Source organism: Apteryx mantelli, chromosome 26, assembly GCF_036417845.1.
Source record: "Apteryx mantelli isolate bAptMan1 chromosome 26, bAptMan1.hap1, whole genome shotgun sequence".
Classification (NCBI taxonomy): Eukaryota; Metazoa; Chordata; class Aves; order Apterygiformes; family Apterygidae; genus Apteryx; species Apteryx mantelli.
In genome coordinates, this window is record NC_090003.1 from 8,646,969 (window position 1) to 8,661,219 (window position 14,251).

At 53.8% G+C, this 14,251-nt stretch overlaps 1 protein-coding gene across 1 annotated transcript in view; it reads right to left on the reverse strand.

Annotated features, from left to right (window-relative positions):
* Positions 1 to 593: 593 nt before the first annotated feature.
* Positions 594 to 14,251, reverse strand: part of EPHA8 (EPH receptor A8) — a 49,258-nt gene continuing 35,600 nt past the window's right edge. The window contains exons 6-17 of the mRNA XM_067311222.1: positions 12,037 to 12,161; positions 11,680 to 11,842; positions 10,677 to 10,773; positions 10,005 to 10,072; positions 9,350 to 9,475; positions 8,272 to 8,457; positions 7,035 to 7,096; positions 6,422 to 6,631; positions 3,804 to 3,953; positions 2,398 to 2,588; positions 1,780 to 1,935; positions 594 to 708 (exon numbers count right to left, since the gene is read on the reverse strand). Of these exons, the coding sequence (XP_067167323.1) occupies positions 594 to 708; positions 1,780 to 1,935; positions 2,398 to 2,588; positions 3,804 to 3,953; positions 6,422 to 6,631; positions 7,035 to 7,096; positions 8,272 to 8,457; positions 9,350 to 9,475; positions 10,005 to 10,072; positions 10,677 to 10,773; positions 11,680 to 11,842; positions 12,037 to 12,161 (1,649 nt within the window). The remainder of the gene's footprint in view (positions 709 to 1,779; positions 1,936 to 2,397; positions 2,589 to 3,803; positions 3,954 to 6,421; positions 6,632 to 7,034; positions 7,097 to 8,271; positions 8,458 to 9,349; positions 9,476 to 10,004; positions 10,073 to 10,676; positions 10,774 to 11,679; positions 11,843 to 12,036; positions 12,162 to 14,251) is intronic.

A 14,251-nucleotide genomic window follows, 5' to 3' on the forward strand; every position in this document is an offset into this window, starting at 1 on the left:
CTTGAAGTCATTTGCAGGCCAGAGCAGCTCTGGAGGTCCAGGTTGGAGTACAGTGGCATTGCAAGGTACTAGGAACAAGGTTCTCTCTGCCATGTGGCATCATGTGGGGGGCCTCTTCAGTTCAGAGATCCAACAAACTCGCTGGAAACACAAGGCAGGATCAGCTGTCTGATCCAAAGGAGCCGTGGAGCATGACAAGCCAAGTCCTACTGCTCCTGGTATTGCTGTTGCATCGGCTACCCCTCCATCTGCAGGTGCAGCTGGAGGCATCCCTCTGTGTGAGGAGGTTACCACCTGTCCCGCAGAGTTGTCTCGGGACCCCCGGTTCCCACAGCAATGTGGTAGAGTATGGAGAGAGGAGTGGCCTATCCCTAGCCTGCTTGGAAGGCTGCTCCCCACTTCAGACGGGGGAAGGAGACAGCAGGATTGTCGAGGTATCTGGAAAGCCATGTTTCCACTGGAGCTCAAATCAAAGAGATGCTGGAGGGGCTCCAGGTCTTGATCTGGCACCCCTCTCCCTGCTCACCACCCTGCTGCCCCTTTGCCAGGGTAAGTGTTAAGGAATGCCCGATGTGGGTCTGCAAAGCTGGTGATCAGAGATGCCTCCTGGGACCATTCGTGTTCAGCAGCTGGGACCGCATGACCTGGATGCTGTTCAAGATCTTCTTCTGGTGGCCCATCATGGTGATGCCCAGGCTCCGAACGTCCCTGGAGAACAAGGACCCTGTCAGAAACTCTGCAGTTTGGCCTCATGTCAGGCCCTGGAGACACACTGCTCCTCCTCATGCACACACCCCGTGGAACTGCCCAGGACCCCTTGCCTGGCTCTTCTCTCCTCACCCATCAGCACAAGGTCGCTGTGGCCTGAGGAGCCATGGGCATCCTCCCAGGAAAGGGCAGGCTGTCATTCCCCATGGCACAACCTTGTGACAGGGCTCTCGTGACAGCCAGGGGAAGCAGGAGTAGAGGGGGGGATCACTCCTGACAGGCTAATAGCTGACAAGATCAGTGCTCTGAAATTGGGTTCAGCTTTAGCAAGGTGCCCTCAGATAACCCAGCCGACAGACACACCGATGATGAGCCTCCCCCACTTAGAAGCTTCCCTGATGAACCTCAGGAAAATGGATCAGCATCAACCGAGTCCCACAGCAAGGCCCCCCACATACAGCCTCAGACTGACACGGACATGCCAGCACCTCTCCATCTTCCCTTTCACTGGCTCCCTGTCTACCTGCCCCACCTTGACCACGGCTTGCACTGTCACGTCCTGAGTCACAGTTCCTATCGTTTGGCAGCACCCTCCAAGCAGAAAAGCTGTGCGGTGTGACCCAGCCACACTCTGGCCTGGGCATGCCTTTTGGAGGGGAAACAAAGATTGGAAATGCAGGGAGACAGTGACCTTATAGCTGACCCTGCTTTGAGCAGGAGGTTGGGCTAGATGACCTCCTGAGGTCCCTTACAACCCGAATTACCCTGTGATCCTATGATGACAGTGGAGCTGCATCAGATACCCACCATGGAGCACCAGTGGTGACTCAGTACCCACATACCCTTTCTAGTATGACTTTCATGCCTCCTCTCAAAGCTCAGTGCTGCTTCGGATGTTGTCTCAGGTCTCAGCATGAACCTGGGATGGGTCAGACCCAGTGTCCTCAGGGGTGTCTCTGGCATCCCCCTCTAGGGAAGCCAACCAGCTCTTGCAAAGGACGGCCATTGCTTAGGGGCTAGTGGGACAGTACAGGGCAATCCCATCTGTGCTATTTCTCCTTTGGTACTCACTCGACGTTCATTCGCATCACCATGCCCAGGGAGGAGTACCCTGCCATGGCGAAGTTGTCCCGGTAGTGCCCCAGCCTGATGGAGTCCAGCCAGTCCTCCACTGTGAGACAGCTGGTGAAGTCAAAGACACCCCTGTCAAAGGGCGTCTGGGTGAACCTGGGAGGATGGAGGAAGGGGGTTAGCCCAGGAGCTGGGGATGGGACGATGATGGTCCTACATGGCTAGGCTGTGATATTGACTTGGAAAAGCCTGTGACCTTGCAGGTGAGGGAAGGACAGAGAGCCCTGCATGGCCTAAGAGGCTGGTAAAGGGAGACCAACCGTTTTGTGGGCAGTGCTGCACACACTTGTTTAGGTCTTAATCATGGGAATGGCACAGCAGGTGCAGGCCAGTGAAATGCAGGCTGTTTCTCGCTCCGCTATTACCCACCACAACCAGCCTGTGCTCGTGGGTCCTATATATGCCTGTGGTCACTGGGACGCCACCTCTAGCTGAGGGGAAGCCACCGCTGGTGGAGCTGGCCAGAAATCTCCCTTACACATTGCGTCCGACACGCTCTGCTCAGCATTGACTGTGGCTCGGCAGCTGTTCATCACAGCTGTCCAAGACAGCCCTTACCGATTCACAGTGGCAGTGCACTTCAGGTTCTCGGGGTTGCGGATGAGCTTGTCCAGGATGCTGACAATCTGGGAGAAGCGAGGCCTCTCATTGCGGTCCTTCTGCCAGCAATCCAGCATGAGCTGGTGCAGGGCTGTGGGACAGCCCATAGGAGCAGGCAGGCGGTAGCCTTCCTCCACCGAGTTAATTACCTGAAAGAAAGCCATATGTTGAAGGGGAACTGCTCTCCCAGTCTGACTCTGAGCACCCCCGACCAGGATGCACAGGAAAGATCCCTGGTGCTTGAGCTCTCAAGGCCATCAGAAAGGGAGGGGGCTGTACAAAAGATTCATGCTAAATGAGAAGTTTATTGCCGGCAAGTTGCATGCAGTCCCTATATGGGGCTAAAAGCATGCTGGATACCATATGTACACTGGAAATGACTGTTACGATGGCAGATTTATTAAGTGTTACAACAGGCTTAAAATATTGCCATTTCCCTCCAGCAGATAAGCCATGAGAGCTTCGTTCACATTCAGTTGCTCTACAACCAGGACTCGTTACCATTCAACAAGGCTGGAAGAAGCCCTGTGTGAAGGAACTGGGGAGAGGAAGTTGTGCAAGTCATTGCAGCCATGCCTGGGATGAAGCTCTGTTGTCACCAAAGCCACTTTCCGACATAATAAAAGCACTAGCGAGAGAAGGGACATGCAGGTTGAAAGAACGGGGAGCAGGCAGATAGGTTGGTAGTCCCTATAGGTAAAAAAGGAATCTGGTGGTTCTGTACAGCCAGAAACTTCATTTTATTGTCTCCTGTTGGAAATTTTGCTCCCAGATTGTAGTCAGGAGCGTAACCTCCATTTTGCTACAGTTTTTATGCTAGTCTTGATTTAAGAGCGTCTCCCCATAACTCTGACAAGCCCAAAGCCTGCCGTTAAGTGGGGCAAATCTGGGGCTCTCAGGAGCCTCGTATGGGCAGTGGAAGCGACGGAGCTCCAGCACCGGTTGCAGGAACAACTGGCAGGTTAACGCCATGGGGTTGCAGTGAACCTGAGGAAACCCTCACTCCTTTGGGGAGTGGGAAAGAGGTGACACCATGCACGGAGGCTCTCCAGCCAGCAGAAAGGCTTACGCAGAGCAGACAGGGACAGGGAGTCCCACAGTGCATGCAAACAGACACAACCAGGAGCCACCATGCTGCAAAGGGAGAGGTAGATACAGCTGTGCAGTGCTTGGAGGAGAAATGACCGGTCTACACAATACAATACTACCCTCCTTGCGGGACAGGGGGACAGATATCGTGCACAGCCCAGTGGGGATGTGAGGAGAGGTAAGGGCTGCCCAGGGGGTCCCTTTTCCCCAGGGACCCCTGCTAAGCTGACCTGGGAGAAGCAGGCTGGCCCTCACGCTGACCCACGTTCACTTACGTCACGGTTGGTCATGTTCCAGTACGGGCGCTCGCCGAAGGCCAGCACTTCCCACATGACGATGCCGTAGCTCCACACGTCGCTGGCCGAGGAGAACTTGCGGTATGTGATGGCCTCCGGGGCCGTCCAGCGAATGGGGATCTTCCCACCCTGAAACAGCAAACACCCAGGACATCAATCCTAAAGGCTCGCAAGGAGGAAAACACTCATATACCAGATCAGTGCTGGGGGACCAGGCTGGGCCTTGCTACTTTGGAGCAGGGAGCAGCTTTGGCACCCAGGGCAGACGTTACGTCTCATTTCTGTGTGTCAGATGTTCTCTGCACATGCCAGACTCTGATGCCAAAGTCCCGTAATGCATAGAGGTTTGTACATCATGATGCTCCAGGTCTGACCACATCCTTTACACTTCCGCGCACACCCGTCCTATTCACCTCAAACCTGCCGGGTTGTCCCAGGTACGTAGGGCACCAGCACATGGCTTTCATTTCCCTGGGACTTGTCTCTGACTGGAAAACACGAGCAGCTCCTTTGACCCTGCAGCAATGTCAGCAGGGTCCACTCCTGAGTCCAGCCTGCAACCGGGCCCTGTCTGCACCTCCCACCGCTCAGCTGTGGGAGCAACGGCTCAGAAAATGCAGGGTTCAGGCCATCCCCTCATTCTGCAGCTAGGCCAGCTGCATGAGACAGATGATAGGCTGGGAGGACATCCCCTGGAAGGGACTGAGGATGAGACTTCCACAGGATAACCATAAAACTCTACTTGATTTTGATTCTAGGGTGTATCCATCACGGTATTTCCAGCAGAGCAAGGAAAGAGTTGTGCTATTTTTCAAGGTCTTCTTTGAAATTCTGTGTGCAATTCTAGTCCTCAGCGCTCAGCAGAGAGGAATTCAAAGCAATCAGGAGCATAAGAACGCAAGAACATGAGAGCTGACAGTGGGCGCAGGCAGGGAGCCTGACATTTTCAGTCTGACAAAGAGTGTGATGGCATGTGCTCCCTGTCTGTTAGTTCTTGGGAGGGAAGTGCTGAAGAGGAGAACTTGTTGAATTAAAGGATCGTGCTGGCATAAAGATAAAAGCAGTAAATGGGCAAAGAATACTTTTAAGCTGGAAATGTGGTTGCCAGATATCCAAGGAGGAAAGTTGTGGCGCATGGAAAATGCGCGGTGGGTTTCCCACAGCAGCTGGGGCAGGCGTGATGGGGCATGAGAACCCCTTTTAGGTGTACCTCTCTGGGTAGGGTTGCCCTAGTCCATCTGATCCCTGTCTGCTCTGGCACACTCCTTGATGGGGACTGAAGGTGAATGATGTGTCCTATGGGAGAGTCCCATACAGGCCCCAAAATTAAAGGATCTGGAATATCAGATTGTTTCTTGAGACGTCAAATGGGATAGCTGAATGCAGAGACACACATGGGAGATAGCCTGGCTCACACCTCCACTGAGATGAAGCCCGAAGGGAAGGCCACGTTCTCGAGGCTGGGCCTCTGTGCACTCACTCCTGAAAGCTACATCTGGTTTTGGTCATGCTCAGCAGTGCCCTGAGCTACCTCAAACTAACCTGAAGCTCTTTCTGCTTCTCCAGTCCTGGTTCTCCCAAAAAAGGGCTGCTCAGAGTCCTAGTTGCAGCTCCTCCACTGGTCCATATCAAGCCCAAATGGAGGAAAAACTGTCTCTCCACTGCATTTGCCCAACCAGAGCTGAGCCCCAGGGGCACACTAATTCCTTTCATGGACAGACAAAAGCAGAAACAGAACATTCCCTCAATGTATTTTATTTCCCCTCTGATGACCTCTGGTAGAGGAGCACATAAAGCTCCAGAGCTGTCAGGTTACCCAGAGGATCTCAAAATAGAATCACAGACAAAAGTATCCTACATTAAAACAAAATTATGTAGGTTGCAAAGCCAAGTGCTTGCAAGTTAAAGAACATCAGAATCTTTAATTCTAATCCTTTCTGCACCCTTGAACCGGTCAGGGTCACTGGAAAAGCAAGTGACCATGTTACTAAAGACTGTTCCATAACACATACCAACTGACCTATGACTCTAGGACAGACTGAAGGAAAGGATGGAGCTATATGATCTAAGGAAGGACCCAGAAAGGTGCACAGGTGTATCCCTGTGCACCAGGCCATGCATACAGAATTGAGGCAGCAAGTGCTATTGCAAAGAATTGTACAGCCAAACAGCAGGAGCTAAATTAGCATTGGGCTAAGTACAGAGGAAGAGACATCTATTATTCCACCTTGATAACAGAAAGGGACCAGGATCTAAAGCATGCACCATAGAAGCAGCTGGCTGGGGAGGTTTGATCAGCTGCTTGCTCTCCTACATTGCTTCTCTTTGTTCACTGCACACCTTACTCCTGGGATGGCTCTGTATGAAGGAGGCTTTTTTCATGCAATGCATTAAGGGTTGGATGCGCTTTGAGTTCATGCCCCTGGTCTGGGAAGCAAATCTGAGGGGGGAGGATCTCCACTCCTGTCCTATTTATCTTGACTTCAGAGTGTCTAACTTTTCCACCTGATGGTAGTCCAGAGCAATGACTGCCTGTAAGGATCAGGGAAAAAAAATGCAATACCAGGAACCACGCACCTCCCCAGCCCAGAACGCACCGTGGTGGTGTATGCGGCATCAGGGTCATCCTCCAGGATACGTGAGAGACCAAAGTCAGACACTTTGCAGACCAGGTTGCTGTTCACCAGGATGTTGCGGGCAGCAAGGTCCCGGTGCACATAGCCCAGGTCAGAAAGGTATCTCATGCCTGCACCGATGCCCCGCAACATGCCCACCAGCTGGATGATGGTGAACTGCCCATCATGTTTCTGGAGAGAAAACAACACTCATGGTGTTTTCCAGCATTCCCATTGACACTGTCCTCATTAAACTAACCCCCTCTAAGCTTTCATCTTTGAATTAGTACTTCCCTTCCATGCTCCTATAGCCCCAGTGTGTCTCAGTGCAATTTTCTCTCGGCCCCAGGCAGGAGGAACTGCACCATCCACCCTCCCAGCTCCTCTGACATGCAGCTCTGGCAGGTGCACCTGCCTCCTGCAGTGTTGCTCCTCTGGGGAACCAACATCTTCTGGAGAGGTGACAGCCCAGAGCCCGCAGCTCTTACATGGAGGTCACAGTGGTCATGAGGCTGAGGATTGTGAATCAGCCTCTTCTTCAGTCCCTCAGCCCGGACGAATGTGCAATGAATAAAGATATGAAAGAGCTCCTTACCCTGAGAAAGGTGTCTAGTGAGCCATTCTCCATGTATTCAGTAACAATCATTACCAATTTGCCTGCAGAAGACAAGGGAGGTCAAGTTAACGGAGAAGTCACCTTCCTCTGGGAAGCCCAGTGCCAGGCTTTTTACTGGGGGCAAAATAAATGCAGGCCCATGGATTTCCTGCAATCCCATGGAGTCTCACCCCGGTGCTGTGCAGGAACTGTGCAACAGTGTGGATGTGGCAATAACCCAGACACTTACCCCTCCCTTCAGGTGCTATTGATGTGGCTAGGTCAGCTTCGTTATCCCACTGAAATTTGCATGTCATTAGCATAATGCTTTGCATCACAAGGTGCCTTTTCTGAACGAAGACTTCAAATTATGATTCAATACAGGCAGCTTTTAAAACAAACGCTAATGGGTAGGACTTCTCCTAATCCAATAACCCTGATCTGGGGCACCGGGGCGCATTGCGGAGCAACGTGGGCAACTGCCGCATGCAAAGTTTGTCCTGTAACAAAAGACGATGGGGACAGTCTTGTTTCATCTCCTTCAGAGGAAGGGTTAACCCCACCACCACCACCCCTGACCACTGTGGTGCTGCCAGGGCTTTGGGCTGCAGCCAGGATTAAGCAGTTCATTTCTCTAATGGAGTTCGAAGGGGAAGGAGGAAAGCAGCAGGGCTGCTGGAGACAACCTGTCTCCCTCTGAAGATGTTAATGGGGAATGTCAAGGAGGAGAGAAAGCTGCCCAGCAAGAAACACGTGCCCAAGCCTGAAACTTTCACCCGGGGCCTTGCTTCAGACCAGAAGAAAGCAGCCCATTTAGATACGGCTCCTGGGAATCAGCAGGCAAAGAGACAGTCAGAGGGGGTCAAAAAGGGTTCCCATTCCTCTGCAAACAGCCAGACTGCTCCCTGCCAAACTCCCTGGTACCACCGCATGGGGAGGTGGCTTCAGTCCCCAAAGGGAGCTCTTGTAGTCATGTTTTTTATTGTCACCTTCCTCCCCAATCCCCACAGAAGTCCCTAGGCACAGGACATCCCTTTGCTGCCCTGGACTTTCCTGCAGTAGCAGCACACCATGAAATGTGCTCCAGATGCAGAGGACCCCAAGACAAATGTACTTTTGGCAAGTGAGGCACCCAAGGGCTGGATCTCAGAGTACACCCAAAGCGAGGTTTCTGAGGATGCCCGCAGGGAGATCCCTCTGCCCCCCCTGGGGAGTCCCATCCCCGCCCGCCACGTACTCCTGGTCACCACCCCCTCCAGGTGGATGACGTTGGGGTGGTCAAACTGCGCCATGATGCTAGCTTCGCTCAGGAAGTCCCGTCTCTGCTTCTCCGTGTAGCCTGCTTTCAGAGCCTTGATGGCCACGGGAATCTCTCTCTTCCCCGGCAGCTTCAGGCGGCCGTAGCACACCTCTCCAGACTCCCCTGCAAAGCGAGGAAAGGCGAGGGCATGGGGTGCTCCTCAGCTCCCTGCACGGTCCCGCAAGCACCCCAGATTAACCGGTTTGCTGGCGTGCTTGCGGCACGCTGCAGCCTGTCAGTCTGAGTCACTGTGCAGACAGGATTGCACATCTCTGGCTTTTAGTGACACCTCTGGGAACTGGGCAGAAATACCAGAAAACACCTCTCTAACAGATACCTTTTAGCCAAGGCTATGGGCCAAGAGTAGTGATTACAGTGGGACTGGCACTTGCTTTACCTCTTTTAGTGAATAAATTTGGGGGTCTGTTACAGCAGTAGGCATGTCTCATCTGGGCTTCCTACTGCTGCTCTGTTTGACTTGCTCTGTGCTGTCCCTCAGCACACAGGGACAAGCTTCAATATGCCCATGGGGCATTGCTGGTGAAGCTATAGCTCTGGCTCTGCCCTGTGCTACCTTGCAAGCCCCTTTTCCTAGACAAATATCCTTTTTTCTGAAAATCTACCATTTTGCTTGTGATTTTGCTTGCATCTTGTCACCCCAGATGCTTGCTCCAAGGTTTGAAAGTTGAGTGGCTGCGTTCGAGCACCCACGCAGGACGGGCTGAGCCATCTGCTGATGTCAGCCTGAGCCGTCAGTGCCACAGTGGCTGAACAGCTCCTATTTGCACCAGGATGGCTCAGAGGAGTTTATTTCATGCACTAAAAAAAAAAAAAAATCCTACCCATTGATTCTGAGCTTGGAAAAATAAGGAGCCGATGAAGCCCTGAATGAGCATTTTAACAGTGCCATGCAGCCTGCTGTGGCCCCAGCAGGCCATGGAAATGGTAATTCCTCGGACACTGAATTCCCTAAGCACATGTGATGCAAACAGGCGGTCCAGGACCGGGGACTCACCAGACCCAATGACCTTCTCAATCTTGATTCGGGAAGCCTCAATTTCACGGGTGAACTCATGCACGGCTTGGCAGGGGTCCTCGTACGTGTGGGGGTCGACGTAGAACTTCGACTCGGGGAACTTCACTGTTAGATTTCAAAGGGGAGAGAAGAGAGAAGCTCTTCCAAGTAGCCCTGCCACAAGGTAGGCATCCAGGAGCCAAAAGCACGGATGGGCAAGGGCAGGACTCCTTGGAGTGACAAGCTGAGGAGACACAGGAGTTGCAGACCCAAATAATCTAAGGCTTTCTTTGGCATGGCAATATCCTCAGGGCAGTCCAAGACCTGGCCACCAGATCACCTCCATGTGTTTCTCCTCCCCCTTCCACCAGCTCCCCCTTCCTGTGGGTCTTCAGTGAGTTTTACACTCTTCTGGCCTGCTGCTGTGTGAGATGTACCTGCAGCAGCCCCATTTCACGTTGTGCAGGCCTTCAACCTGATTACCACTATGCCTATGGGATTAGAGCCCCTGGCTCAGCTGTCTTAGACACATCCCCAGGAGCAAGTGGTGGTTGAAATCCTCCAACCTGGAAACCACAGCAGTGGCTCAGGTCCCTACCCATCCACAAGGCTGAAGCCCTTCACCTGCCATGGGCGGGAGCAAGGAGGGTCCTACCTTGCCCATTCTGATAATGCATCTTCTCCTCATCAGAGTCCTGGAAAGCTTTGCTGTACCCACAGTGCCTGTCGTGGAGACATAAGGGTCAGAAGGGATGCTCCTGTTCTTTGGTCCCACAAACAGCCCAAAGGCAGAGGAGAGCAGGGTGGGTGCCAGGAGCTGGACAGCTGACAGGACAAAGCTACACTCTGTCCTGTCACTTGCATCACTACATTTTGCTTGACTGACACTTTGGCCTGGAACAGGGCACTTTCCGTGTGCTCTCCAAGGCTCAGCAGTGCTAGGACCAGAGCTCTGCAGCCCTTTTTTCTCCTCAGCATGTTGGCATGCCTGCTTTACTTGCCTGGTTCCACCATGCTAAGACACGGCAGCACATAGTCCCTCTTGGATGTTCTTGCTGGAAAAGAGCACTTTCTGCTCCTGACCTACCCCCAGCACAGCCACCAAGCTCTTGTCCATTGGTATTAGCCCACCAGCATAAGGGAAAGGCCTGGAGGCTGGCTGTGTCTCAGGGAAGGTGGAGACAGTGTCTCTAAATGAACTCTCCTGGTTGCTTTCTGTCCCCTGACACATGGCCACTCTGGCCTGAGCCGACAGGATAAAGGTTTTGCCCAAGCCCTCTCATCCCACCTCGTGACAAGCTGCATTGACCTTCAGAAAAGCACCCACCTCTTCTTGCAGATTAGGACCACCAGCAGTGTGACGAGGCCAGTGATGAGGGTCAGGCAGATCCAGACTATGGTCATTGTGTCATACCGGAGAGACACTGGAAAAGACAAAGCAGGAAGGGGGTGAGCTGGAGTGGGGATGCCAGGAGCACTCTGCTGAGAGCAGAAACTCACCTATTCCATGGAGTGACACCACCTTCAATGATAAAAGCACCATTTCTCCCCTCCAGCCCCAGTTTCGGGGCTCTCACAGTATGCAGGGGCCACTTACACATGGGGAAACCAAGCACAGATCTTGGAAAGCTATTCTGATACAGCAGACCTGGGCAGAGAGGAGTCTGGAGCCTTGGGATCTCACCAGGGCTTCCCTGCCATACCAGCTATAGCTGAAAAGCCCAAACAATTTGTCCCCTCTGCTTGGCAGGTTACAAAGATGCTTTTATACCACAAAAAAAACTCAGCAAGAGCATGACCGCAGGAGTCCACGCTCATTTACAGAGGTGTAAGTCAGGCGTACCGGTGTCAGAGCCAAGCCTGGAAGGAGAGCGCTTTGGGAAACAGGAGGAGAGCGCCAGACTTTGTAACTGTGATGGAGAGCAATATGTCACGAGTTCACTGCAGCAGCATCCCAGGGGCCAGCAATACGCAGTCCAACCCTATGAGTTATGGGATAACTAGGAGTTATGCTTTCGGAGGTGGCTACGTCCCCACTACGCTATGGGCCTGAGAGTCTGCCCCAGTGAGAGCTCATCCATCCTGCTGACGTGAGGGAGAAGCGGGATCGCAGGCACACAGACTACAAGGGAACACAGGCAGTCCTCAGACCTTCCTCCTGTCCTTTTCAAATATATGAGAACATCTCATGAAGGCTACCCCAAGCAAGTCCTGCAGATAGACACCAGGGCAGCAGAGGCACAACTGCTGTGGACAACAGTCACCGTAACCCATGCTCCCCCACAACCCCTGGTCCACACTTCCCACATCTCTTAATCTCATGCATTTACCTGGCTTCCCCGTCTCCACCTCCACCGTCTGGCTGAACCTCCCGCAGCCAGCGGAGGTGCGGGCCCGAACCTGGAAGATGTAGCGGGTTGCGGGCTTGAGCCCAGAGATAGTGGCAGTGGTGTCTTTGGATTTCAGAGTTGAATAACTCTGCATTTCTTTGTCCTGCGGAAAAGCAATACCAAAAACTTTGCTGAGTCAGCGCAGCAGCCAGGGAAAAAGAACAAATCCTCCCAAAATAGTCCTTTGTGTAAGCCTGGCTGATAGCAGCAATTGCACCAGCAAGATTTAAACCAAGCCATGTCCCTGTCTTAATCCACCATGCGGGGACCAGGCTGTGGCGGCAAATTCAGCATTACCTTCTCATAGTACTTGATCTCGTATTCCAGGATGATGCCGTTGGGCTGGTCTGGCTCTTGCCACAGCAAGGTGACGCTGTTCTGGCCCGTGCTCTCCTGGCGAACCGCCACCACCTGGGACGGGGCTGGGAATGAAGGCAGCAGGGTGTTAGGTGGCTGCTGGGTGCAAGCCCTGCCTGGGCCGTGGGCAGCAGGACACGGCAGCAACGAGGGGTAGAACCGGAGCCCTTTGCAGGCCCCGTGGAAACAGTTTAAACCATGTTTCTGCTTTGGTTAAAGCCATGTGGAGGCGAGTGCTCTGAAGGATGGGAGAAAGGACTAGCATGGGGGCTTATGTTCGCTCCAGCTGCCTCTTTTCCTGCTGACACCTGGGAAAATAAAGTCTCCCTAAACCTCCCTGGAAGAACCTCTGTGAAGCCAGAGACTGTGGTCAGGGTGCTGTGATGGTCTTTGAGTCCAGCTCAAGAAAAGAGGTCAGACACCCCCTTGTGACCCTAATTACAGGACGGCAGAGAGGAGATGGCAGCTCTGGGGAAGACGGTGCTGCCATCTGCTACAGCTGCTGGAGCAACACGGTGACCAAGAGAGGCTGCACAGCCGGTGGGAGCACCTGGGGAGCGCTGGCATGGGCCGTCTCCACCATACCGCGGCCAGAAGCAGACCCAGGCCTGGGAAGCACTGCACAGCTCTCAAATGGGGGGCCAAGTCCATATGTCACCCCACCGGCCATGCACCAGACCTGGGCACCCAGCCCAGACACCCAGGATTATCTCTAACCTTCAGGGGGTCAGACACAGATAAGGCAGCACAGAAAGCCCAAAAGGTGGCAGTTAGAGCTTGGTTTGCCTTTGGGCTGGCTTATCTGAGGAGCAAAAAAAAAATCACTGCCAGGACACAAGATCCCAGAGAGCTGGGGCAGAGCAGGATGGAGGAGGTCTGCTGGATGCTGCGTGCACGATCTCCTCAGGAAGCCCTGGGACCTCTCCTCTGCATCCGTTCCTGCCCATCTCTGCCTCCGGGGGCTGCGGGGACGAGAGCTGCCTATGCGGCACAGCCCGTCATCAGCGATTAGAGCGGGTGAGCTGCCCCCCGCGCGGTGCAGCGCGGAGATTACGTGCCTTCCCCGCCGCGGAGCGCGGCAGCTGCAGCCTCACACGTGGGCACAGCGGCTAAAACTTCAATTCCTACCCAATTCCCAACCCTGCTGGCTTCTCCGCACCTGTTCAACGGCCACTTTCTAGCAGAGAAGCCGGAATGGGAATGCTCGGCGCCTCTCTCCGGAGCTGGCCACCAGACGCCTCCCAAGAGCATCCCTCTCCGAGGCGTCAGGCTGATGCCGCTCGTCAGTGCTTGGAGGGAGCCGGCAGAAATGAGGCATTTCCATGAGGCCCGGCAGAGGGATGAGGAAGCGCTGCAGGCAGGAATTAGTAACAAAAGCGCCTTATTTGCTGGCCGGCTGTGAGCTGACCAGGCGAGGCTCCCTGGGTTTCTCCCGGGCAGTTCCCCGTTGGCACTGCTACAACGAGAGCAGAAGGGGCTCAGCGTCACAGGAAGCTCCTGAGGGCTCGTTTCCAACCGGGAGGATTAACGAGGAGGGTCAGTCCCTGCCCTGTACCCTGTCCCTGCTCCTCGAAGAGGGGCTTAGCTGGGCTTTGCCCTGAGGAGATGCCTAGGTGGCCCTGGAGCAAGGTCTTGGCTTGGCTGAGCCAGGAGATTGCACAGAAGTATTTCCTGGGGAAAGCGCATTTCACAGCAGGGGGTTTGCAAAGATGAGACATGCATAAGAGAGACTTTCCCCAGCAAATGTCGCTGTCACCTGCCAGGGGTTGGCATTGGTGTGAGCTAAGAGCGGTGCACTACACGGCGCATGAACTTCTGCTTGGCCCTTTGGGAAGGGACGAGAAGGCTGGAGGAGTAATCCGAAAGATTCATGCTCCACTTAGTGTTCCTGTCAATAAACAAGTGTTCTCCATGCCCCCTGTCTCCTTCAGAAAAGGAGCCTCCACCAGTGGCTGCAGGCTGAAGCGAAGGAAAAGGGAGACGAGAAAGGATACCAAGAACCAGAGGAAAATAACAGTTGCCTTGGGCAGCAGCCCTGAAGGCATCCATCCCGGCTGCCTGAAAACATCTCCAGCAGCGGAGAGGATAGGGGTCACTCCTTATGTCTCCTGGGGCTTTCCTGGTCACCACCGAACCATCCCTTGGCTCCCAAGGG